The sequence below is a fragment of the Megascapheus bottae genome, chromosome 18 (genome assembly GCF_031878675.1).
Source record: "Megascapheus bottae isolate mThoBot1 chromosome 18, mThoBot2.hap1, whole genome shotgun sequence".
Taxonomy (NCBI): Eukaryota; Metazoa; Chordata; class Mammalia; order Rodentia; family Geomyidae; genus Megascapheus; species Megascapheus bottae.
In genome coordinates, this window is record NC_143526.1 from 17,206,403 (window position 1) to 17,230,318 (window position 23,916).

Genomic DNA, 23,916 nt, shown 5'->3' on the forward strand with positions numbered 1-23,916 from the left:
TATCTAAGAACTCTTTAACAAATGTTAAAAGTAAATGCAATTCAGCAGAGAGAACTGAAAGAACGAACTTGTGTTTTAAAAAAAAACCAAAAATTATAAAACACCATATGGCATACAGTCGGATATTGTCTGAGAAAAAAATACTGAAAATTGTCCCAGTCCTTCCTAAGAGTTCTCACTGTCTGTCTGCTCATTTGGCCACTGTGGATATGAACCCCAGATTGCCTCATCTTTTTAGTTCATACAGGTAGGTGGTGACCAAACAAGGAGAGACCCACCATGTCAGCCTCTTTCACTTTTTACCCTATGATGGAGATTGTAAATAACAATTTGATGGCAGCACAAAGATCATAGGTGTAATAATAATAAATCTCTTTAACAATATTTCTTTCAGCTTGCTGCTCTTGAATTTCCCCCAAAGAAACTATTTGGAAACAAAGATGAAAGGGTGATTGCTGAAAGGCGAAGTCACTTGGAGGTAATAATTAAGCTTTTTATTTTTATTTTGTTGCTCTGTATGTAGCAAATCTTCCATCTGATTGATTGGCAAGCAGGATTTCCTTTAACCCTGTTACTTTTGTTGGTGAACATAATTTAGTCTACCGTAAAGTCATGTTATCAGTTTATTTGAAGTATGAGTCCTTATTTTCCTCTAATCTAGCAGAACATTTTTTTTAAGATACATTTTTCTCCCTGGGGGTTAGGAAGCAGGATGTGAGAAAATATTCACCATAGGCAGATGGTGTGTAATATAGAAGGAGGGTACAAAAGCTTGATCCAAAAACTTGGAATTAACTAACTGAAGATTTATAGTATTTCATCACTGTTGCTTTTTCAAGACATTTGGAAGCAAACAGACATAGGCCTATTTTAATCCTGGATAGGCTTCATTGGACTTAATTTAATCTCTGAAGCCAGCTACATGTAGAACTCACTTTAGTACAACTGTTGTTTTTCTAACTACCTTACTGCCAGTACATATTTTTAATTGCTTTATCTGGTGTATATTTCTTTTGGAAATATGGTTGCTTATTTAGTCAGAATCAAAGTCTTTGGGCCAGCTTTTATTGGGAGCAGTGAAATCACAGAATACAGTAACTGGTAGCCTTCAACTTTTGATCTTTCTCTTGTCTCTGTGGTACAAATAACTTACTTTAGTATCCACAGTTTTCAGGGAGCCTCTCAAACTTTCCTATGCTACTTGTTTAGGAGGAAGAACCATAAGATTTATTGGAAGTAAAATCAACTAAGTTAAAAATGGCTGTCTGTGTGGTCTATTTCCAACCAATGCACCAAGAGGAATAATCTAGAAGCTGTACCACCATTGAAGGGAATGTGTGGAGGAGCTGCAGAAAGTGCATACTAAGAAATTGCTAACTGTAAGGGACCCCTAAGAGTATCATACCCCTTAGTATAGAATTGACCTAGGGAGCAATAAGTTCCAGAGTGAGGCTAAGTGTGCAAGTGTTTGAGTTCAACTGTGGAGTGATACATTTGAAGAGGTCCTAATTAAGACGGAGGTTTAGAAGGGACACAAGACTTCTAAATTCATCCTAAGATGGTATGAGCTAAAAACTCATGAATTTGCCATCAAGAAACAAAATATATTTGCTGATCCTTCATTTTTTTACATGAAAAAATTTTTGTTGTAAAGGTGACTTACAGAGGAGTTACAGTTATATGCCAGGTAATAAGTATATTTATTTTTGAATAGTGACACCACTTCCCTTGCTTTTGCCCAGATTTTTCCTTCCCTACCCCTCCACACACAAGCTGTATAGCTTATTTTCTTTTTCTTTTTTTCTTTTTTCTTTTTTTTTTTTGCCAGTCCTGGGCTTGAGCTCAGGAACGCGCACTGTCCTTGGACTTTCTGAAGGCTAGCGCTCTACCACTTGAGCACAGCACCACTTCTGGCTTTTTTCTGTGTATGTGGTACCAAGGAAACGAACCTGGGTCTTTGTGTGTGCTAGGCAAGCACTCTACCACTAGGCCAAACTCCAGGCCCCTCTTTTTTTTTTTTTTTTTGTATAGTTCATTTTCAACATAGTGTTCAGTGAGTATCACTGCTGCATCTATCCACCCTTTATCCCACCATTTCTGTGTTTCTCCTTTCCCTCTCTAAATCAGGTAACTTTACACACAAAAAGCACAGAAATTTTTTTAAAAAAGACAAAAGGGAGAAAATGGGAAAGCATGCTAAAAGTAGAATTTAAAAAAAAAAACAGCTTACTTTTCCATTTCTTGGAGTTCATTTCAGTAAACCTCATTATAGATGATCATGTGTACATGGCTGTTGAGCCCTTGTGATCCTCTCCTAAGAATATCCTCCTTTGGTCTCACTCATACAAATGTATGGCCTTCAGTGGAAAAATGGATTGAGAAAATATGGTATACATACACAGTGGAATTCTATGCTTTTACCAGTGGAATTGTCCCGTTCATAAGGAAATGGGAAGATGTGGACAAAATTACATTAAGTGAAGTAAGCTAGACCTAAAGATACATAGCTCACATGGTTTCCCTCATTTGTAATAATTGGAATGTGCCTTTACATCTACAAGTAAACACAATGGATAGTAAAAGACCAAAAATTATACTCGGGCATGATAAACAGGACTCGAGACATTCATACAGTGGGTTTTTGTTTGTTTTGGGTTTTATTTTTGCCAGTCCTGGGGTATAAACTCAGGACCTGAGCACTGTCTTTGGGCTTTCTCAAGTCTAGCACTCTACCACTTGAGCCACAGTACCACTTCTAGCTTTTGCTGTGTATATGGTACTGAGGACTTCGTGCATGCTAGGCAAGCACTCTACCATTAAGCCACACTCCCAGCCCATTATGATCCTTCTTGATGAAGCTGTTTCAAAGGCTTGAATGTCTTAATGTAACTATAGAACTAGTCATGGATTTCTTTACTTACTCTGAGCTCTCTTTACTTATACAAGTACATCTTCAATGGCAACATAGAGAATGATGGTTTATAAACGTGTTCTTGGGTACAGAAAATATATTATTGTGATCTCTAGCTTCTTGTTACTGTGATGCAATTCACATGGTTATTGGTTATGCCACCACTGGTGGGGCTTTATGTGAAGTGCCTGCCCAGTGTAGCACTTATTACCCTTGGTTTCCCATTCCAGCTGCCGAGTCAGAGCAGAGTTCATGTAGTCTTTCTTTCTTTTGCTTTCAGATGGAGCTCACATTTATTTTTTCAATGCTTCACTCTATTAAGTCACCAACTGTTGATGAACAGTTGAATGTTCATGTCTCTAGCTGGGTTCGTTGGCTTTGTATCCTAGAACACATCACCTGAGATGTGAAAAGAGGAGTGGTTTATATGGGCTCACAATTTGAGAGGTTCCATGGTCAGTTGTCCCCTTTTGGACCTGTGGAGAGGTAAGATAAGATATCATGGCATGAGCATCTGATAAAAAAATTTACTCACTTTATGGGGCATGACCCCAATATCCTGACATCTTCCCAACTAAACTCCACTTTCTAAATGTCCCAACATCTCAGCTTCCCCATTGCACTAAGTTGGAAATCGAGCCTTTAACACACTGGCCTCTGAGAACAATTATCCAAACCCCAGTTCTGTTTATATACAGAAACCTGTTTGTTTGCTCGTGACTTTGACTTACTAGCCTTTGAAGAATGTGTTTCACACCTTAGGGAAATTGGCACTTAAGTTTGCATTTCACCAAATACTAGGTGTTAAGTCTTAAAAATCATCTTTTCTTTTCAAAGAGTAAGTGTAATCCACTTTTACTGTAGTAGAAAATTAATCCTAGGCTCCTGCATTTATTTCCTGTAGCCGTTGTGACTTTTTATTTAATCTTCCAGATTCAAATGTCGCTGGTTGATTTGGTGTATCTTCACGTGAAAACTAACATAACTGAACTGCTTATATGATTTTCATCAACAAACATTTATTTAATTCCTAATACATGTTGGAGACAATGCAAGGTGTTACATAAAATACGAAGAATAAGAAGGCCTTGCTTTTCCTGTGAAAGCATGTGTAAATTCCTCTATGAAACTTCATCTTGAAATATAAGCACATGTAAATAGGTAATTTCCAGTACAGCATAACTACACTAGCTAATATGTATAATGATGTTGGCTTTGATGCAACTGACCTTTTGAGGGCAGATCTGGCCTCCTGGCATTGGGGGATTCGGCCAGCAGCATTCTCCAAATGTAATGTGCATCAGGACTCTGGATGTTCCTTCTCCCAGCTCTGACAATAGCCAGGAGACAGGTCAGAAATAAAACAGAAGAGATAACAAGAAAAGAGTACATTCAAGTCTCTGGCTGTTGAGTTGTTTTAAGCAAGTGTGTGTGTGTGTGTGTGTGTGTGTACTGCATTTGCTAGATACTATAAGTTAGGCTGAATCATAAGAAACAGTGCTAGAGGGATATCAGAAAGCCCAAGGACAGTGCTTTGGCCCTGAGTTCAAGCCCTGGACTGGCAAAAAAAATCACAACATAGCTAATATGTTTCCATATCATAATTGCTTACCATTTTATTTTTAAAATGAGATAGCATAATGCATGTTTGAAGACATATTTTTGAGAATATGTTAATATCCCAAAGTATAATAAGGTCAGCCTGAATGAGTTACTAAAGAATATAAACTCAGACTGTCTTTAAAGAATTTCATGACATTAAGTATTGTATACATTCTCCAAAGCAGATGTATTTATATGTATACATGTGTGCATAGCATATAAATATTATATGCATTTACAAATGGATATCACATTCTAATGGTATTGTTTGTTTATTGAATGAGTTTGCCTAAAACATCCTAAGTAGAATCACAATGTATAGAATGTACTCTACCTGAGACTGCTGATAATGGAGGACCAATTATTTTTTTAATTATATTTTTATTATCCTAATAGTTAACATTCAACAAACCAGTTTATGAACCCAATAGAACCAGTTATTTTTATTCCACCACTTATTGGTACTTTTATATAATGCCTGATTATTAGCTCCTAGAAAAATGAAATAAAAATATAAGTACAGCTAGCATTATCATCAGAAATTCTTCAAATTACAAACTTTTCTGTGACACTCCAATAAAAGTGTCAGAATCACAGCCAACGGGCGGCCGAAGTGCTTGGTAGGCCATGAGGCATCACCGCCACTTCTTTGGCCTTGCTTCTACCAAGAGATTCACATGTTTTATATCTTCCCTATTGTCCTCATGGCTTACTTGGAATCAACATCTGATTAAATTCTTAATCTTCTGTGGTACTTCACACATACTTTACCTTCACTGAATTTGCCCAAATTAGCCTCCAAATTAATGAGAATTTTTGTTTTGTTTTTGTTCATTGATGAGAGATACATCTTGGGTTACTAATTTCAGAGAACATTATTATCTACTTGAAAACATTTCTACTAATCATCCTAATTGTCTGTCATTTCAGGGAATAACTGTAATTAAGGAAAACATAAGAAATCCTCTAAAATCATAACGCTTTCCAGAATAATACGACCAACTTTGGAAATGCAAACCTGGGTCATTTTTAGAAAGTTTTCCTTAAAGTACTGGGACAGCCATAAGCCCACAGCTACCTCTTCTTTCTCCATTTTCACTTCATTAGCTAAAGCACTAGTGTAATAGGTCAAAGGGACCTTAGTAGCTAGTGTGAGCTTGGAGCAGTGTACCCTTCTTAAATCCCAGTTCTAGCTCTGAGTTATTTCATGTGCTGCTTCTATTTCCTTATCAGTAAAATGAGGATGATAACCATACAGTCTTCCTAGAGCCAAGCTGAAGGTTTGATGAGATCATAGACTTATCCCAGAATCTGATAACAGAGAAAAACATTCAAAAATATCAGAACAGTGATGATAGTGAAGATTTTGGCGGTGAACTGTGCTAGAGGCAACGGTGATGGCTACTGCCAGTGGCAATGGCAAGAATAGAGGCCAATGGTGCCCTTGAATTTCAGAGCCAAGAAAAGGCAAAGCATGCCACCACCCATCTGTCACCAAGGGTAGAAACAAGTGTCTCAGATCACCATACTTCCTTGCACAGTTCATATCTGAGAACAGAGACTTAGCTGAAATTTCTCATTCATGATGGTGACTGAAAGATAGCAGTAATTTTTTGTGCTGGGACTCTGTCTTTGACTGTTGGAGAAGTAGAATTGGCTTCAGAGAGCCACTGATCATGGTAGAACTATTTGGCCAATGTGAGGTGTAAGATCTTTATGAAAAGAGCATAGTTCTCTAGATTTCCATGACTCACTTATCATAGCTCTTAGCTCTTTTTTTTATTTTTTATTAAATACTTTTTTTTTTTTTGCCAGTCCTGGGCTTGAGCTCAGGGCCTGAGCACTGTCCTTGGACTTTCTCAAGGCTAGAGCTCTACCACTTGAGCCTCAGCACCACTTCAGGCTTTTTTCTATGTATGTGGTACCGAGGAATTGAACCCGGGTCTTCATGCATGCTAGGCAAGCACTTTAACCACTAGGCCAAACTCCCGGCCCTTATCATAGCTCTTAATCTAGAGCTGGTTATGATTGTCTGCACATCTCCAAAGTAATTGACTGCAAGTCTTCCCATGGTGGATCCCTGGCTGGCCTGATGCAATCCCCTGGAGGCCAGGGATAAATGTGGAGAGAATAGCTGAGTGCCAGTGCTTCTCACTTAGAGATCCCCAGGAAGGCACCCGCTTTTTAATCCTGTTACAGGTACTGGCTATATGCAATAACAACAGAAAACACACAAACACACATACTTTGGTGGGATGGGGAGAGCCATAAAGGCATCTCAGTGTGAAGTTTGAAGACGTGATTTTAGGGTTGGGTTTATATTTGGTGGTTTGGATTCGTGTATGAGAAAATAGACCTTGACTCTGGATTAGGTACCTAGAGCGTGGTTTAAAATATGGTGGGTTTAGGAAAATTGTAGTCATTGTTACTAGCTTAGACAATGGGCTATGTGATCATAATCCGGCTTTGCCCATTATTTCATAGTTTTGCCTATGCTCAGACTCACTTATGGAATGGATTTTTGTTTTGTGTTTTGGTCTGTTTGTTTGTACATTCATAGACATAGGCACCCTTGTATTTATATTCTCTCAACTTGTTTTCAGTCCACAAAGACCTCAGATGTCAGCTGTGAGTACCAGAGTAATTCCTGGTGTTTCCTCTTCAGTTTTTCACAGTAATGGTATGATCCTAAGTACATAGGTATGCTCCTTTCTAATGAAAACACTGTCCTAAATGAAGAGTTGTTTGCTAAAATAAAATCTTGGTAGTTCAGATGCCTTCTCTACCAAATACAGGTTTTAGTGACAGTTGTCAGTACGGGTGTCCTCACTTCCACCCACTGTCCAAAGCCACTTTTCTGAATTATAGTGCCTACAACACAGTCAAGTTGGATTTTCGTTTTCTTTAACAGCAGTGATTCATTCTACTTCAATTTCATTTTGTTCTCAAACCTTGAATTTCTAACAGTACAATCATTTGATTGAGTTTTCAGGTTGAGCCCTTTTGAATTTCAAAGTATATTTCAGGAGATTAAAAAATCCTCGTTTTCTGAATTTCTTCATTTATTTGGCTATAAGGAAGACAGAACCTATGTTCCATTCAGTTCCCTTCTAAATATTCCCTGCTGATCTTACAAAATGTGTAATGAAAGAACTATTATCAAACATAGTCAAAGATTAGAGATATCTCATAGAAAAAATCATTTTCTTTCTCATTTGGCCCTTCAATGGTTTTCTTCTTGTTTCTGCTTATTCATATTCACCTGGGCTGTTTTCTGTTACTAAGCCACTGCCACCATCATCAGTAAGAAAGCGTAACTGAAGAGTGTGAATTGTTGTGGAAGTTTTAGAGGAAATGGAGCTAGACTTTGGGAGCTTCATCTGGGTGCTTCATACAGCTGGAATACATGCTATGCTCCTAGGGCTAATTTACATCAAGGAATTATTTTGTTCTCTAAAAGTCCTATTACTTCAAGTAGGTGCTATAGGATATTTCATCAGTGAGTAAGTTCCCAACCAAAGGGAAAACTCCTGCCTTAGTTTCCATGAGCAATTTCAGGTTTATGAGAAGAACAAACTCAAATGTTTTCTAGGAGAATAACAGCTTTCAAACCCAAATGGAGACATAAAAGAAGAGAGGAATTAGCCTTACTCATTGCTCAACTGAAACCAGAAGGCACTTTGAAAGAATTTGATGGTATTTTTACAAAGCTAAGCATGCTGTTATCGTTCAACCCAGCAGTCTTGCTCTTTGGTATTCAAAACATTGAAAAAACTTGCACATGAATGTTTACAACCCCTTTATTTATAATTGTCAAAATACTCAAAGTAATCAAGATGCCTTTCAGTAGATCCTGGATTTTTTTTTAATGCGGTATAGGAAAAATGAGAAGACAGTGGATGTGTGAATTATGTCCAAGTGTATTGTGTACGCATATGGACCTATCAGAATGAAAATCTCTTTATATTACAAATGTATGCTTACTCAATAATTAATCACTTTAATTATACAATACACATTTCATGCAATAATTTACTTGATAATAAATGTGGTACATCCAGGGAATAGAATATCATATTCTGCATTAAATAGAAATGAAATGTCAAGCTATAAAACATGGAGGAAACAGAAATGTCTATTATTAAGTGAAAGAAGCCCATCTGAACAGTTGACCAACTGTGTTATTGCAACTATGTGATATTCTGGGAAAGACATGATTATGGAGAAAATAAAAGGATCTTTGTTTGTCAAGAGATGAGGGATATAAAAGTAGGACACAGATGAGTTTTAGGACAGTGAAACTAATCTGTGTGATACTATTAATAATTGATAAGTATTTTGAAGCCAGAGAAATTACAACGCTGCAAATAAATTCTGTGAGTTAAAGGTTTGGGATGATTATGATGTGCCAGTATAGGTGCATTAATTCTAACCAACATACCAATCTCTTGTGTGTTTTTGTTGTTGTTGTTGTTGTTTTTATAGTAAAGAACACTTTGTATGTACTGGTAAAAAAGTGCATTTGGGATATAGAAGTCTATAATTCTGCCTAATTTTCCTATGGACCTAGAAAAAAAGCAAACTATTTTTTTTCCAGTCCTGGAGATTGAACTTGGGGCCTGAACATTATCCTTGGACTTTCTCAAGGTTAGAGCCCTACCACTTGAGCCACAATACCATGTCTGGCTTTTTTTTTTTTCTATGTATGTGGTACCAAGGAATCAAACCCAGGCCTTCATGCATGTTAGGCAAGCATTCCACCACTAGGCCAAACTCCCGGCCCCAAAAGTAAACATTTTTAAATGGCATGATCATCATATGTTATAATTTCTCTTTTGATATAAGAAATTTTATATATAGGTGGGGAACATGGGCTAGTAGTAGAGTGCTTGCCTAGCATGTACTAAGTCCTGGGTTCGATTCCACAGTACCACATACACAGAAAAAAGCCAAAAATGGCGGTGTGGCTTAAGTGGCCGAGAGCTAGCCTTGAGCAAATGTGTCTAAGGACAATGCCTAGGCCCTGAGTTCAAGCCTCAGAACTGTCAAAAGAGAGACAGAGACAGAGAGACAGAAAGAGAGGTGTTATGTATTGTACTGAGAGGGTCATCTGGCCTCTCAGACAGTCCTGGGCCCCATTGAGACTATACATTTTGCCACATTAACTCCATTTCTTTTAGACATTAAAAAAGCTCTAGAGGCATGTCATCCTGTTGGCTGAATAGTCATGCGCCCTTCAGCTCCAGTTAAACCGTTGCTGGTTTAGTTGTATGAGAGCTATGGATGATGGCTTCCTGGTTTTCGTGGAGGTCCTGTGGTAACCCCAGCATTAGCAGGTTTGGAAGTGTGAGGTTGCTATCTCTTAGAGGCACAGGTAGGGGTGGAAGGCAGTTCCCTTTGCCATCACTGCCAAGCTGGCTCAATCCTGCTTACTCCTATTTGGGATCCACAGCATTCTTGTGTCGCTTCCATTCTGATCTCGGTAGGTGTCAAGGAGCCAGCACTTGAAAGAGATTTGGAATCAAGACCTTCTCCGAGATGGGCAGAGTTATTTGTGAGTTAGTCGTCAGCCATGCAGGCTCATTCATTGGTGCCTCTCAGCTTTCCATACTTGATGAGCTTCTGTATGTACATTTATAATGTGTTATTCTTCCTTTTCCTTTTCTCATTTTCCTTTCACTTCTTCCTCTTAGTTTTTTTTATTGTGGCCTTATTGCTTTGATTTAAAAAAAAGTAAAGGAAAGCAGAATAATAGATAAATGATTCCATAGGCTTGACACTATTAATCCTCCTAAGGGTATATTGTTAAAAGTAGGAAATGCTGGGCACAGTGGCTCATGCCTGTAATCCTAGCTACACAGGATGCTGAGAATCACAATTCAAAGCCAGTCTGGGCATTAAAAGTCTGTGAGATCCTTATGTCCAGTTAGCCACCAGAAAACCAGAAGTGGCACTGTGGCTCAAGGGGTAGGGCGGTAGCCTCGAATTGAAGAGCTCAGGGACAACATCCAGGCCCAGAATTCAAATCCCTTCACTGACAAAAAAAGAAAAGTAGGAAATCATTGTGCAAATAAGTTACACTTTTTACAAGTGTTTTCCCATAAATACATGATAATTTCATTTCATTACTCTGAAATGTCAGTCATTATTGTGTCTTATCGTTTTGCCAAGCACTCATTCTTCTCAATTCAAGTTTAGTGCCTATCTATGCTAAATCACTTTTTCAGAGTCTGCAAATTAATATGTGGACTTCCTCTCCAAATGAAAACAATTAAACATAGAAGTCAAGAAAGTAAGCTGGACACTGTAGGTCATTCCTGTAATCCTAGCTACTCAGGAAGCTGAGATCTTAGAATTGTGGTGCAAAGCATGTGTGGGGCAGGAAAGTCTGTGGGACTTTTATCTCCAACTAACTAATTAACTGAAAATGGTGCTGAGGCTCAAAGTGGTAGCCTTGAGCAAAAATACTCAGGGACAGCTCCCAGGCCCTGAGTTCAGATCCAATGACTGAGATTCCCCTCCCCCCAAAAAGTAATAATCAAGAAAGAAATTCATTATAGTAATATGTGGCCTTAAGAAAGCAAAAGGCCTGATGAAATCCTAATATGTTAGACAGTGGTAATGATTCTTCACTCTATAATTGTCCTTAATTACTACAAAGAATTCTTTCATATTAATGTTTGGTTTCAGAGTATCATTGTGTTCTCTGTCTTACAGTGCTACTTAGGATGTTCTAAGTGACTTACCATTACACTGTCAGTTTGATTTGATTAATTTTAAAAGAAAAACATCTAAGGGTCACTGAAGAAATCTCAATTTAGATTGCCCCTGCTTGTACCTTTTAACTTTTGAAGACAGCTAAAAGTAAATTCTCCATAGTTCTGTCAGATAGAAAAGTTGATATAAATTACAGTCAGGTTTGTGCACAGAGCTGGAAGTCCTTTGAACACAATGATTTTAACATCCACATGATGTGTGAAGAATTTCCCATGAAGAAGAGAGAGGAAGATACCATTTAAAGACATGCCCTCAAGTCACCTTCTTTGGCAATCCTTTCTGAAAATTTCTAGCTCAGAAGAGCCTCTGTCTTCTACTAAAAGTGTTAAACTTGGTTATATTGGTTGCCTGAAGAGGTCTTAGAGTTAAAGAGTGCATCATATTATGCTGGAAGAAGATTCCTCTGTGATGAGTCACAGCCTCTCTGAACTTCCAAACCTCTGTGGACTGAAAAGAACTTTTAGATACCATTTATAGGACCCATAACCTATAAATTTTGTAAGTTTATTTCTTGAAAACACATAGAATCAGAAAATACACTGTGCTAAGCCCCAGTGTACCTTTTCCTATCAGCAGCAGCATATGAGACATAAACACAGGATTTTAAAAGCAAATAAACAGGTTCCCTTTTATTGATGAATATTTAAGATTGTATCACTTAACAGAGCTATTTTACTTTTTGCGGTATGTTTTGTGTGGATTTTGTTTTTAAGTTTGAACTTGGGGGCCATGTGATTTCCACTCAGGTATTTCACTCATGACTACAACTTTACCACTTGAATTCCACCTTCAGTTCCAGCTTTTAGTTATTTACATAGTGAAGTGTCTCCTACACTTGTTTGCCCAGGCTTACTTTAGAACTCAGTCTTCAGATTTTAGCTTCCTGAGGAGCTAGGATTATAGGCATGAGAAACTGACATTTGTCAAGATTCCATTTTTAAAACATACAACACCATCACACACACAAATATTAATCCCACATGGTGCCAAAACATTTATTTAGTTAGTCTTCATGGCTACACAAATTTTCTCTTGCTTTTAATAGATATGTTTAAATCAAGACCCAAATCATAGCCACACATTGATTGATAGGCCTTTTGAGTTTTTTATGCTCTGTAGATTCCCCTTCCCTGTTATTATATCATTAGTTATTGGCAACCTCCTATCACTGATCTGTTGATTTCACCATGCTCTGGGTTCTCTGAGTGCATCCATCATGTTCCTCATCTCTGTTCTTTCTGTGAACCAGAGGCTTTTTGATGAGCTTGAGTCTTGAGCAGTTGCATTTGGCAGGTGGTACTGGAAAAGAAAAAGAAAAAAGAAAAACCTGAGGTCTTTGCTGTCATTAAAGAAGTGTAGTGACCTGATTGTGCCTATCCATACCTGGACCTAGACCTGTTCTTGTGCCTGTCCTGCACAACTTTGTTCTCAGACAGCTCACAGTCTTGTTAGAGCAGATAGCTAAACAGGACAGGACACACATGTCTGCAGGAGCAGACATGTGCCTCTTTCCCTGAAATGCTCCCCAAAGCATTGGGTCCCAAAACGTTCTTATCATTCTATGAAATTATTGTGTTTATTTCTTTGGATTTTTTAATGTTTTAAATTTAAGTAGTTGTACAAAGAGCATCCTTTGTTCCATCATTGGGCAAAATTGAGAAAACCTCAGCTTCCTTGGGTCTTGTTTCATGTATATTTGAGACTACAATAGAACCCAGAAATCAAGAACTACTGTACCAAGATGAGATTAGTGAATAGTTACAGACTGGGAAGAAAGAGCCAGCTTGCACCAGTCATCTTTGGATCTGATGCCAGAAGTCAGCAAGGAACAGAAGAGTTTGTAAGCCAGGAGTAGAGGGATAATGTTTTTCTGTGGAGACAGTAGTAAGAAGGAGGAAATGTTGGAGTCGAGAAGGTGAGCTGCTCTTACCTTCCAGATGAGACATGATTTTAGCCTAAGCTGGGGTACATTAGCAACTGGGATGAGATAGACTTGTCATACAGTTGAATGAGACCTGGGAGGGATAGTAATGAAGTTGAATTTAGCTTTAAGACAGTGAAGGCTGGGATTAAATATATTTGTGAATTTTATATTTTTTCATTTAAACCACAGTATTGAAATGGTGTTTTTTAGCCATTTTACTATGGGTGGTTTTGAAGCTCAATTAGTCAAAATTTTGAGAAACTCAACAAGAGATGTAATTATGAACGCTGAGATCTACAATTAGCAGATCTATATTAGCAGATATACTTTCTATTCACAGAGAGTATAGCTTAAGTCCTAGTCTGTAAGCCCAACAACCAAGAGAAATGATGTTTTAAATTTCTACCCCAAGCCTAGCAGTCTCAACACCCTGGAAGAGCCAGTGTTTCTATTTGATCTCCCCTTTTTCAAGAGAGGGTCAATAGTTTTGTTTGTTCAGGCTTAATTGTATAGTGCCCACTGTACCTATTCGAATAATCTGTTTTATGGAGTCTACTTGTTCAAATGTTAATCTCATCCAGAAACACCATTCTAAACATGCCCAGAATAGTGTTTAAGTTCATAGGCATGCCAGGTCTTCATCAGTTTGGCACATAAAATTAACCATCACAGAAGAGTCATCATGTTCACACCAAACAGAGCTGCTGTGATAGTTTTCTCATGCATTGGGCTTTGATATTCTAATATCAATTTCAATTACATCCCACCTCATGCGCAGTCCTGGTGTTAAATTGGTAATGTCTGACATCTCTTGGCAACTGGACTCGTTTTCAGGACTTTGGGAGCTTGGCAAATATATAACAGAGATTCTCTAGCTCCTCCCCTTTTATGGAAAAGAGCATCAGAAACACAATAACGCAGAAGAGCTCAAGATGGCAGACATAGAGCTCTGTGTGCTGTGTTCATAGAATTCACAATAGAACATTTTTCATTTCCCTGGCTAATTTTACAAGTAAAATGAAATGAAGCCTCAACATTGCAGTATTACACAGCTTGAAGGTTGTTGCTGCTCTCATCCTAGATACAGATCCACATCACTCTTTGTTTTCTTTTATTAAATGTCTCATCGCCTCTGATGCAGAAGACAACACCAGTGGTGCGAACACAAAACGGAGCATCCTGCATGGGCTCACTTTCCTGGTGCTGGACCGATGTTAGCTTCCAGTTGCTGTTGACCATGTTGTTTCCTCTGCCTAATTAAATACCCTTTTGCTGTTTCCTCATTCTGCTGCCCCTTACATCCCACATCCATGCTGTGGCACCACAGGGGTGAGAAGGAAATGGGTTTTCAACTGGAGCTCTTAATTAGCATCAGGACCCCATGAGAAGTGCCAGATAGCAATACAGATAAAAAGTAGCAGAACACATAGCCAGATCTAAGAGGCGGTGATTGACAGGAAAAACATAACCCGGATTCCAGTGATACCTGAGTTCTGAAAGTTTTATGCATTGGTGACTCTTTGCACATTACATCTCCAATAGCTTCATACTTGTGCTAGTAATTTCCAGTGGAATTCCACTGTTAATTTAGCTGAGTTACTCATTTCTGCTAAAACCTACCTGCTACTTTTCCCCCTAGTACTTAATAGTAACCTTTCTGTGTGAATAAATGAATGCCTTACTAGTGGTGCCCTTATGCCAGTATGCCAGTATGTGACCAGACTGTTGTTCCCAACCCCCTAATTGTTTTAAATATAGTCAATATTTAGTGAATATTGATTAGAAGAGAACACATGCAGCAATACACTATTCATTCTGAAATAAGATAAGCATAAGTTATAATTGCATCAATTCATTAAATGGAACTATGGAATATATTATCAGGTTTACTTACCAAAATAATACTGTTATAAAGATATACTAAGATAGATGCTCACTATAGAGGTTGTAGATGTATATAGAGATGTCATTTATACCTATAATTATTACACATACAAGTAGAATAGTAGTGCATACATAATAAATGTTTGTTGGAAAACATAAATCTGGAAATGAAGGGACTAGAGTCCGGACCTCCATACAGCAGCTCTGCACAGCAACCATTATGGTCTCCTCTGGAGATGAATGGGCTATGTTGCAGATGTTGACCAAGAAAGCTCCCTTCTTCCAAATGGAACCAGTATTTGTGTATTTCTCCTTGTCAATTTAAGTGTCATCGTGTAACATCCCACTGTGATGGTGCTTACACCAACATATTCTCCACACTCCACAAGACTGGAGACACCTGCCATGTGGGCCCCAGGACACGTGGCACCTGTCAACACTGGTGTTGTTTGCCTAGCTTGTAATATACGCCTTACTCTTTTTTTCTTAATCTTTCATGGTTTTCAGCCCGTGATCAAGTATTTTTAAATAATCTCCAATTATATAATCGTGACATAAAGCAGTAACATTTGAAAAGTCAACATTCAAGTTACATTACGTTCTCTGTATTCCAAATTTCTATGACATAAGTTTAAAAGTTTTGATGGAAACTCACACCTTAAAGAAATTTATGAGGATTTTATTCAAAATGTCTGATGAAATGTACTTGCCTGATAAAGCATTCTCCATGGGTTACTGTTGCTGTACAAGATTTGATTCTCTTTTCATGATTGTGGCCTCTTTGCAAAACTCTCTTCTGGAACCTTCTGCCTATTGTAGTGAAATGAAGTCACACCTATGCTGCTATATTCTGTCCTCATCATCCTCAGCTGTCTCTTGACTCATTTGCTTGTTTTAGCATTCTGTTTGTTGTTCTGGCATCTTCAGTGTTGTTATAAACCCGAAGGCCTAGTTTCTCGCTCTCTGAAATAGTTGGTTTCTGTTTGTTTCTATTGATATTGTGCAGTGCCTTTTCATACATCACCTTTGTTGCAGAAGCCCCAAAGATGCATTCAGAATTCTTGCACATTCATGTGTCTTTAAGAGGCACTGTCTCTATCTCATTGCCACCCAATTCTCTGCTCACTATTTAATACATCAGCATTTGGGAATCATCCTTTCTCTTTTATGGAGCCCTGTCCAATTTGCATCAGGCTTTCTTGCAGATGCCTCTGTTCCCTTAACTCCATTTATTCAGATTTGTTCCTCAAATATATTGTGCTTTCCTTAGATGAAAGACACTTGCAGTGGGCTTTGCTGATGAACCTCACAGTGTCCTTTGCGGCCTTAATAAACGATGCCTTTATTTTAGAAACCAGCTAGTTGTTTTTCCCCTGATGGTCCTTTTTCCTTCTATATGTGTCACATTTCATACCGTTAATGAATCACAGTATGTGTTGCAGCCCTTTGAGATAATATTTGCAAGAAATGATTTCAAGAGAACACCAGTTTGTTCCACCTCCACAAAACTTTTTGCCTAGCTTGCTTGCCTGTATAAAGCTCCCCTTCATTTTTAAACAGACTTATTTCTGTTCCCTGCAATTCCCTGCAATGCATTTACATTTACATATATAATTTTCATTCCAGGCAACCAAAAAATGTTTTTAAATTAAGACCTTACTTAATCTGTTTTCTAATTGAGATCACCTGTTTCATATTATTTATAAGTTAAAATTAAGAAACTGGTGTTGGAATTTTGTTTTAAAGTGGTTGTTAATCAGAGTTGAAAATGGTGGAAAATGAAAGCATTGCCTTCTTTTCTCAATGGATTTTTTTTTCTTAGCCAGCTGGAAACACAGGATCCTGGGGCTTAAAAGTCAGAGTTCTTTGATTAAATTCTGTGAGCAATGGAAAGATTGCTTCTGCTTTTAATATCTCCAGAGTCTAGGATATTTATGCAACTTGGTACATGCTCACCTTTCCTTTTCCATTAATAGCATTTATCTTCCAACTCACAATTGCATTATTGCATTTATTTGCAGCTTCTTATTTGAAAGAATCTGGGCATATTTAAGTAATAGCTTAGTCACTATACACTGACATTTCTTCCCTTGAAAGGCAGATTTGTTTTTCTTATGGCAGAAACTGAATGCCAGCTTAGCATCAGAAACCCTTTTATATCTTGGCTGAAAAGCCCAATAATTTTTTTTCCAGGTCCTCTACCTGGTGAGATTTCCCTAGTGAGGACTGTCTTCCTCTCCTTGCCTTAACAGTGCTTCTTTTTCACTTGCCCTGCCCTTTTTTCATAGCATGCCAACCAAAAACTGTCACTGGCACTGAGATTCCAATAGCAGGAAGACTGGAACAGAGCTGAGACCATTTAAATGGCCAGATATGTGTGTCCAAGGAAGGAACTACTCAGTGGCATTGTTCATTTCTCATGTGCAGTAGCTTCTCAGATTTTGATAAGTGACCAGAACAGTTGTAAGCATGTCGGAAATATGGCTTTGAAGCACTATTTAAGGTTTGATAGACTTCCTTCTCTTACATATTTAACTCAAGAGAAAAAAAGTCACTGTAAACTTATAAAATTTTGCTGTACAGTAAGGACCCAGGGGAACAAGGTCCATGCTTCCCATTGCTTCTGAAGCATACTGACATTGTTCAGTGTATCAGTTGCTTAACCAATAGTATCTTTCATGAGCAAAGTTTCATGATGAATGTACATGTGTGCACTCATTTTTAGTTCAGCCTCTGATTTCTATTGATAATACCAGCTTAGGGAAAGGAATGTTTATTGGCATTTTCCATTTGAGAGATGTTACATGTGAGAAGTTTTGATTTGTCTTTCTCCTCCTTCTCTATCTTCCTTGGCATAGTCATGCTGTATTCATTGTTCCTCATTCAAGGGGATCATTGGTGCAGATAATCAAATCCTGGCTAATCCTCTTTGCTGGGTGAGGTCATAGGCCTACTACTGAGGGCCCTAGGTCTCTTTACACCTGGGGGGCAGTGCGCCCCGTACAGTGAGGAATAGCACCCAAGACAGAAGAGTAATCTGTAAGGTAAATAGTCCCACAGGGATTATTGGGGAACCCCTTGTGAGAAAACAAAAGAAGGACCAACAGGCCTTCCCTCCTGGAGTCTCAAAAGCTTACCCTTGGCCCTTGAATTCAGGAACTCTGTGTTATTCAGATAGCCACAGCCAGCTGGATTTTTACCAAAGGGAATTTGCCATTGACATACAGACTACCTTCAGTAAGATATAGGAGGCGAGGCTTGTTCTGTAAAACCACAGCTATAGCTGGCAGAAAGGACAGAATATAGCCATTTGGTTTTTCCTGAATGCAACTAATCCTGGGTTCTACCAACAGGGAGACTTTGGGATGGCCACAGATGAAAGTACACTGACTTTCTTATAGAATCTGATTATTTGAATTTGATCTTAACATCATGTATCTAAGAGTTACTACATGAGACATTCTCACTTGAAAGTCTGGGTCAGTTAGAATAGTCATTGCATATCTCAAATTATCAGGAAGATAATTTTATATAGTCCTAAAAGGTATTAGCTTTGCTTGGAAACGAAGTCCTTTCTTCTCTCAGAATGTCAGCCTCTATAATGTGTCTTAAAATGACTCTGGGGTGATAAATTTATTTGAAATGGATTATGGTTTCAACTTCCTTTTATAATTGTGATTCTCTGTTTTAAAAACATGCTAACTCTTGATTGCTTTAAAGCAACTTTTGTAATAAAATAACTTATATGAAGTGATTTGGAGGAATGGCCTTCCATTGTCTTGTTATCCTCTACTTTACTGTGAAGGGAAAAGCATTTACATTATATATGTATACATTTTAAGCCCATATTTTTGTTTTTGTTTTGTTGTTTTGTGATGGTCCTGAGGCTTGAACTCAGGGCCTGGGCACTGTCCCTATGCTTCTTTTCTTCAAGGCTAGCAGTCTGACATTTGAGCCAGAGTCCTACCTTCAGCTTTTTTTGATGGGGGGGAGGGGGAGAGAGGTCTGGTTAATTGAAGGTAAGATTCTCAAGATTCTCAGGGTGGCGTCAAAACTCTATCCTCAGGTCTCAGCCTCCTAAATAGCTAGAATTACAGGCACAATGATCTTCATTGCAGCACTATTTACCATAGCAAAATATGGAACCAACCCAGATGTCTCTCAGTTGATGAGTGGATCAACAAGATGTGGTATTTATACACAATGGAATTCTATGCTGCTGTCAGAAAGAACATCGCCCCATTTGTAAGGAAATGGAAAGACTTAGAAAAAATCATATTAAGTGAAGTAAGCCAGACTCAAAGGAACATAGGCTCAATGGTTTCCTTCATTTGTCATAATCAGTAGAAACCTTAGGCTCTCCTAGCCGAGATTTGCAATAGAGCAAAACCTACATATATAAGGCCATACAGTATGACAATGAAAGGACCTCTAGGCTATAGAAACAAAAGCCATATAATGAGTGATTGTTGTCCTTAATGTACTATGTTATCTCTCATCTCTTTTTCTGTCCCTTGGTTATCTCATAGTGTTACAGTTTTCACTTTGTTATCTGATATATTGGATATATGCATATTTGGTTATTTGAAATTGGGTAGGGAGTGGGGGAAAACAAGATGATGGGTGGGAGCCAGGGGCGGGGAGGGAAATGGGGACCAAGACATGAGAAAGGGTATCAATGTATGTGAAGTAATGCACCTTCTATCTGGCGAATATAATGTAACCCTTCTATTAATTACAGTAAAAAGTATATGAAAAAAAAAGATTCTCCGGGTAGCGTCAAAACTCTATCCTCAGGTCTCAGCCTCCTAAATAGCTAGAATTACAGGTGTGAGCCACTGGTGCCTAGCTAGCCCGTATGTTTTAATATCTAAAAGAGGGTAATCACATATTTGTCTACTAGCCCTCTGCAGATGCTATATAGTATAGTAATATTGACTCTGTATTACATAAGTACTGTGGACTGCCCCACACATTTTATAGACAGTAAAGTGAGACAGTAGCTCCTTTAGCCTTCTAATCCTAAAGGAATGCAGTAATCGGATGAAGAAATGGCTGCAGACGAGTTAAGGGCTTATGCCAGACCCTTTTCCAGTGAGATCCTTTACCTAGCATGGAGGCTGCACAGGCCATCACTCACAGAGTGAAGCTGGAGTCCAGACATGACCAAGAGGGCATCTTGGTCTCTATTCTTGGCCTCATGCCACAGAAGTTGTTAGGAGGCATCTGTATTAGCCAGCTACCAATCCCTTGCTAGAGCCATATGTCTCAACTAGGCAAAAGGCTTATGGCCACTGGAATGAGGCTTCTCCTACAGTATCTCCCCCTTATGAAATAGAGTGGCAGTCATCAGAATGTGTTGCCCTTCTCGCTGGTGGCTGACGTGTTCTCTCCACTGTGGTTGTCAGATGCTACAGGGTAAACATGATCTGACTTCCTCTCCATGAACCAAAGAGGCAAGATGGTATTGACTTGTGTTCAGGGAAAGGATTGGGCAGCTTCCCTGGCCAGCACGCCTTTGTAATGTGGTGTGTCTCTTTGTGGTGTTTCACAGAAGCTTGATCTTCTTCCGGGCTAGGTCATGAAGATTACTGAAGCTATTTAGTACTCTGTGCAAGAACATCAACCTGTAAAAATTGAATATCACACGGACTTTAAACACACATCCCTTATAAAATTTTTAAAGCTTGCTGGATTTTATTAGAATATGTGAACCAGACCGAGTATATTAAATTTATGAATCCAATTGACGCAGTGCCATAATAATTCAATACAATATGCTTATGTCATTAAACTCATAAAGAAGATTCTCTGAATAGCTGTAATGAATAGTTCTGATTCTGTAATCACAGACTAACATTTTTGCCCTGATGAATTTTAACTGGGAGCTCTCAGACTTCTGTATAACATCAAGAAATAAATGTCATATTTCAAATGATGACTACTTCTTTCAAGTATTTACTTTAAAACCTAGGATAGTAAAAGTATCTGGTAGAAGAGAAGTTGTGCATTTAAAAGTACTAAAAGGATTGGAAGAGATTAGCCTGAAGTAGACTAGGACATGAATTTATGTCTGATCATAAATTATAAATAGGCACCAAAAGAATGTTCTTTCTACTTTGACTAATTTAATTCATCTCCTAGTCTACTATAATATATTTTGGTTATCATTTGTCATTTGTTGTTCTGTGGTTCTATAAAATGGCTGAGACTTAGCCAGGTGTTTCATCTAATCTACGTGATTCCAAACCAGGCCACGTTTGTGTCAGCCATCTGCTTTTTACTCCACTGAGGACCATGTTCACCTGGGACTCAGAGGCATCTAGGTAGTCTTCTCTCAAGCATTAGCTCCTGCATAATATTCTTCTTATTAAAATGAGTCTTAGGCTACGCTTAAACCCAAGGGAAGAGGCCACACAAAGGTGATGGGTCCCATCATGATTCATTGGAGCCACACCTGGATCAATCACACCTGTCATTTTCCCCAATTCTCCTGTCTCTTTATCACCACCTTTACCTCTCAGTAACCTTGTTATTGGAAGTCCATAAGGAACCTCTAGTTTAGAAGAGTTGACTAGGTGAATCCTATTGACCATATTAGGTCAATTCATAGCATATAACCATTGGTGACCAGACCTATCTTAGGTTTAGAACCATCTCCAGGTGTCTCAGTGAGCACTTGAGGTACCTTCAGAACTTATCAGTCGAGGATGAGTTCTTCAAGTGCTGCCAGGTAATTGAAACCATTAAATCTTTTACACTGATCCTTGTCTGACAGTTGCCCCTATGGCTGATGACTTCTGGGACTGAGGACAGTCACTGAACACTCTTCCCTGTTACTGTGTCACCATTAAAAAGCCGATAAGGCCCTATTGCATTTTGTTTAAAGAACATTTCCATTATAATATTTTCTATAACATTAGAGTATAGATTTATGTTACAATTTTGTAAAAATTAAGAAGGTTCCATAACAAAGAGTTGGCTGGGGGAATAATTAAGATGACACAGCTATGCACATGAAATAACAGCTCCCATTGTAATCATAAGACTTATAATAACATAAACTTCTTAATAACATGAAATGGTCATGACTTTATTCCCTGCTAATTAAATTAGGAAGAAGAGATCCAAAATATAAGTAGACTGAGGTATTTGAAATGCCTGTCTACCATGTATGTTAAAGTATGCATGCATGCCCTTGTGCACACACAGAGTAGTTGATTAGAATTTAAGAGCACTTCTAGGAGCATGGTACTGAAGCACTTAACTTCACATGTCAGGACTTGAATCTTGAGTCCATTAGGCCATTCTAGTATTGTCCCATCCACTCTGACAGTTCACCTCTGTGGCTGTTGATTTCAACTATGCCACAGACCTCCTTGGATCTCCATTACCTCACGTGTAAGGAAAGGATGCCCTGAGCTGTTCTGCTTATCCTGAAGCTATCATAGGAATTAGAGAATGTTTTGTGCAAAGCACACCTGCAGGTCTATATTCAGATGCCAGCCCCTCCCACGGCTCCCCTCAGATTTCTACACATGCTGGCTTTGCTTTCTTGCTCACATTGTTTTCTGAGTTTAGGTAACATCCCTCCTTCCCTTCTCCATTAGTCTCAAATTTTCCCTTCTTAGAAGGGAATAACAATAAGGTAACAAGGAACAACACTATGAAATTTCCTACTAGTATCTGGGGCGTTTTTGTCAGGTAAGACTGTGGAGCCCATGTTCCTATTACTTGACTCACACTTCATCCAGATGATCTAAAGTTGAACAGGAAAACTCAGCAGTGATCATCTAAAAGGCAGGTTTTATCCAGTTCCAGTAACCCACAACAGTTTTATTTTTTGAGCCAGACTGAAATGGTGTTGTAGATTACACATGAGTAATGTTAATATAACCTTCATCAACAATGTCTACAATAAAATGGCACATGGCAGCATATTTTTAAATTAACATACTATGTCTAGAAAAAATGAAAGTTCAATGGGCCGAGTTCATGCTGAGTTACCCAGTATTGCTGTAGGGAGTAGGTTTTACCTTTCAGAATTCATTAACACAGCTAATAAACCATACTAGCCTATGTTTTAGTTCAAAAGATTAATATTGTTTAGTTGTTTTGAAAGAGCATTAGAATGTAAAGATAGGCCTGTGTAGACTGCACTTGGCTGGGGGGCCGGGTATACCACAGAGACACCCTGTTCCATCTGAAATGCTATTATCAGAAACCTAGCATCAGTCTCTTCCTAGAAGAAGAATGTCCTGATAGAGGCCTTGATCTGACAGCGGACCAACTTAAGAGTTGGCTATGATTACAGGAAAGATATTCTCTAATTCCCAGCTGATGCTTGCCACCTGCCTGTCCCCTGGGGCCCATTATTGGTTAAATTGATTTCATACAATAGACAGTGACTGTGAACCTTATAAGCAGATAGACCCATCCGTTCCCATGCTGGGTTATGGATAGAGACCAAAGGCCCCTCACTATGTACCTGGATTTCTTGAAAATAATTATATATGACTTGCAAGTGCCTTTCCCTGACCCTTGGGTTCATCAGACTCCAAGTAGTCTTTCCATTAAGGCCTTTAGCAATGATTTCTCCCAAACTATCAGTGGAAAAAAAAAATTCTGCAGCCAAGTATGTCAGCTAGATAAGTGATCTCTGAAGGATAGAAAAGTATTCCTTCAGACGTGATACTCTTTAGAAAGAAAAACAAAACAATAACAACAACAAGGACCGGGTGCCAGTGGCTCACACCTGTAATCCTAGCTACTCAGGAGACTGAAATCTGAGGAACCCAGCCTTGGCAGGAAACTTCAT

The 23,916-nt window shown here is 38.5% G+C and overlaps 1 protein-coding gene across 5 annotated transcripts in view; it reads left to right on the plus strand.

The window, feature by feature from the left end:
- Kif16b (kinesin family member 16B) overlaps nt 1-23,916 on the plus strand; it is a 284,469-nt gene that overhangs the window by 252,576 nt on the left and 7,977 nt on the right. For 3 of the 5 annotated variants that reach the window (XM_090351966.1, XM_090351970.1, XM_090351967.1), the window contains one exon: nt 395-478. In XM_090351966.1, coding sequence (XP_090208092.1) covers nt 395-478 — 84 coding nt within the window. Of the gene's footprint in view, nt 1-394; nt 479-3,844; nt 4,243-8,105; nt 8,388-23,916 lie in introns of those variants that run through there. The other 2 variants (XM_090351969.1, XM_090351968.1) reach the window with 2 other exon arrangements.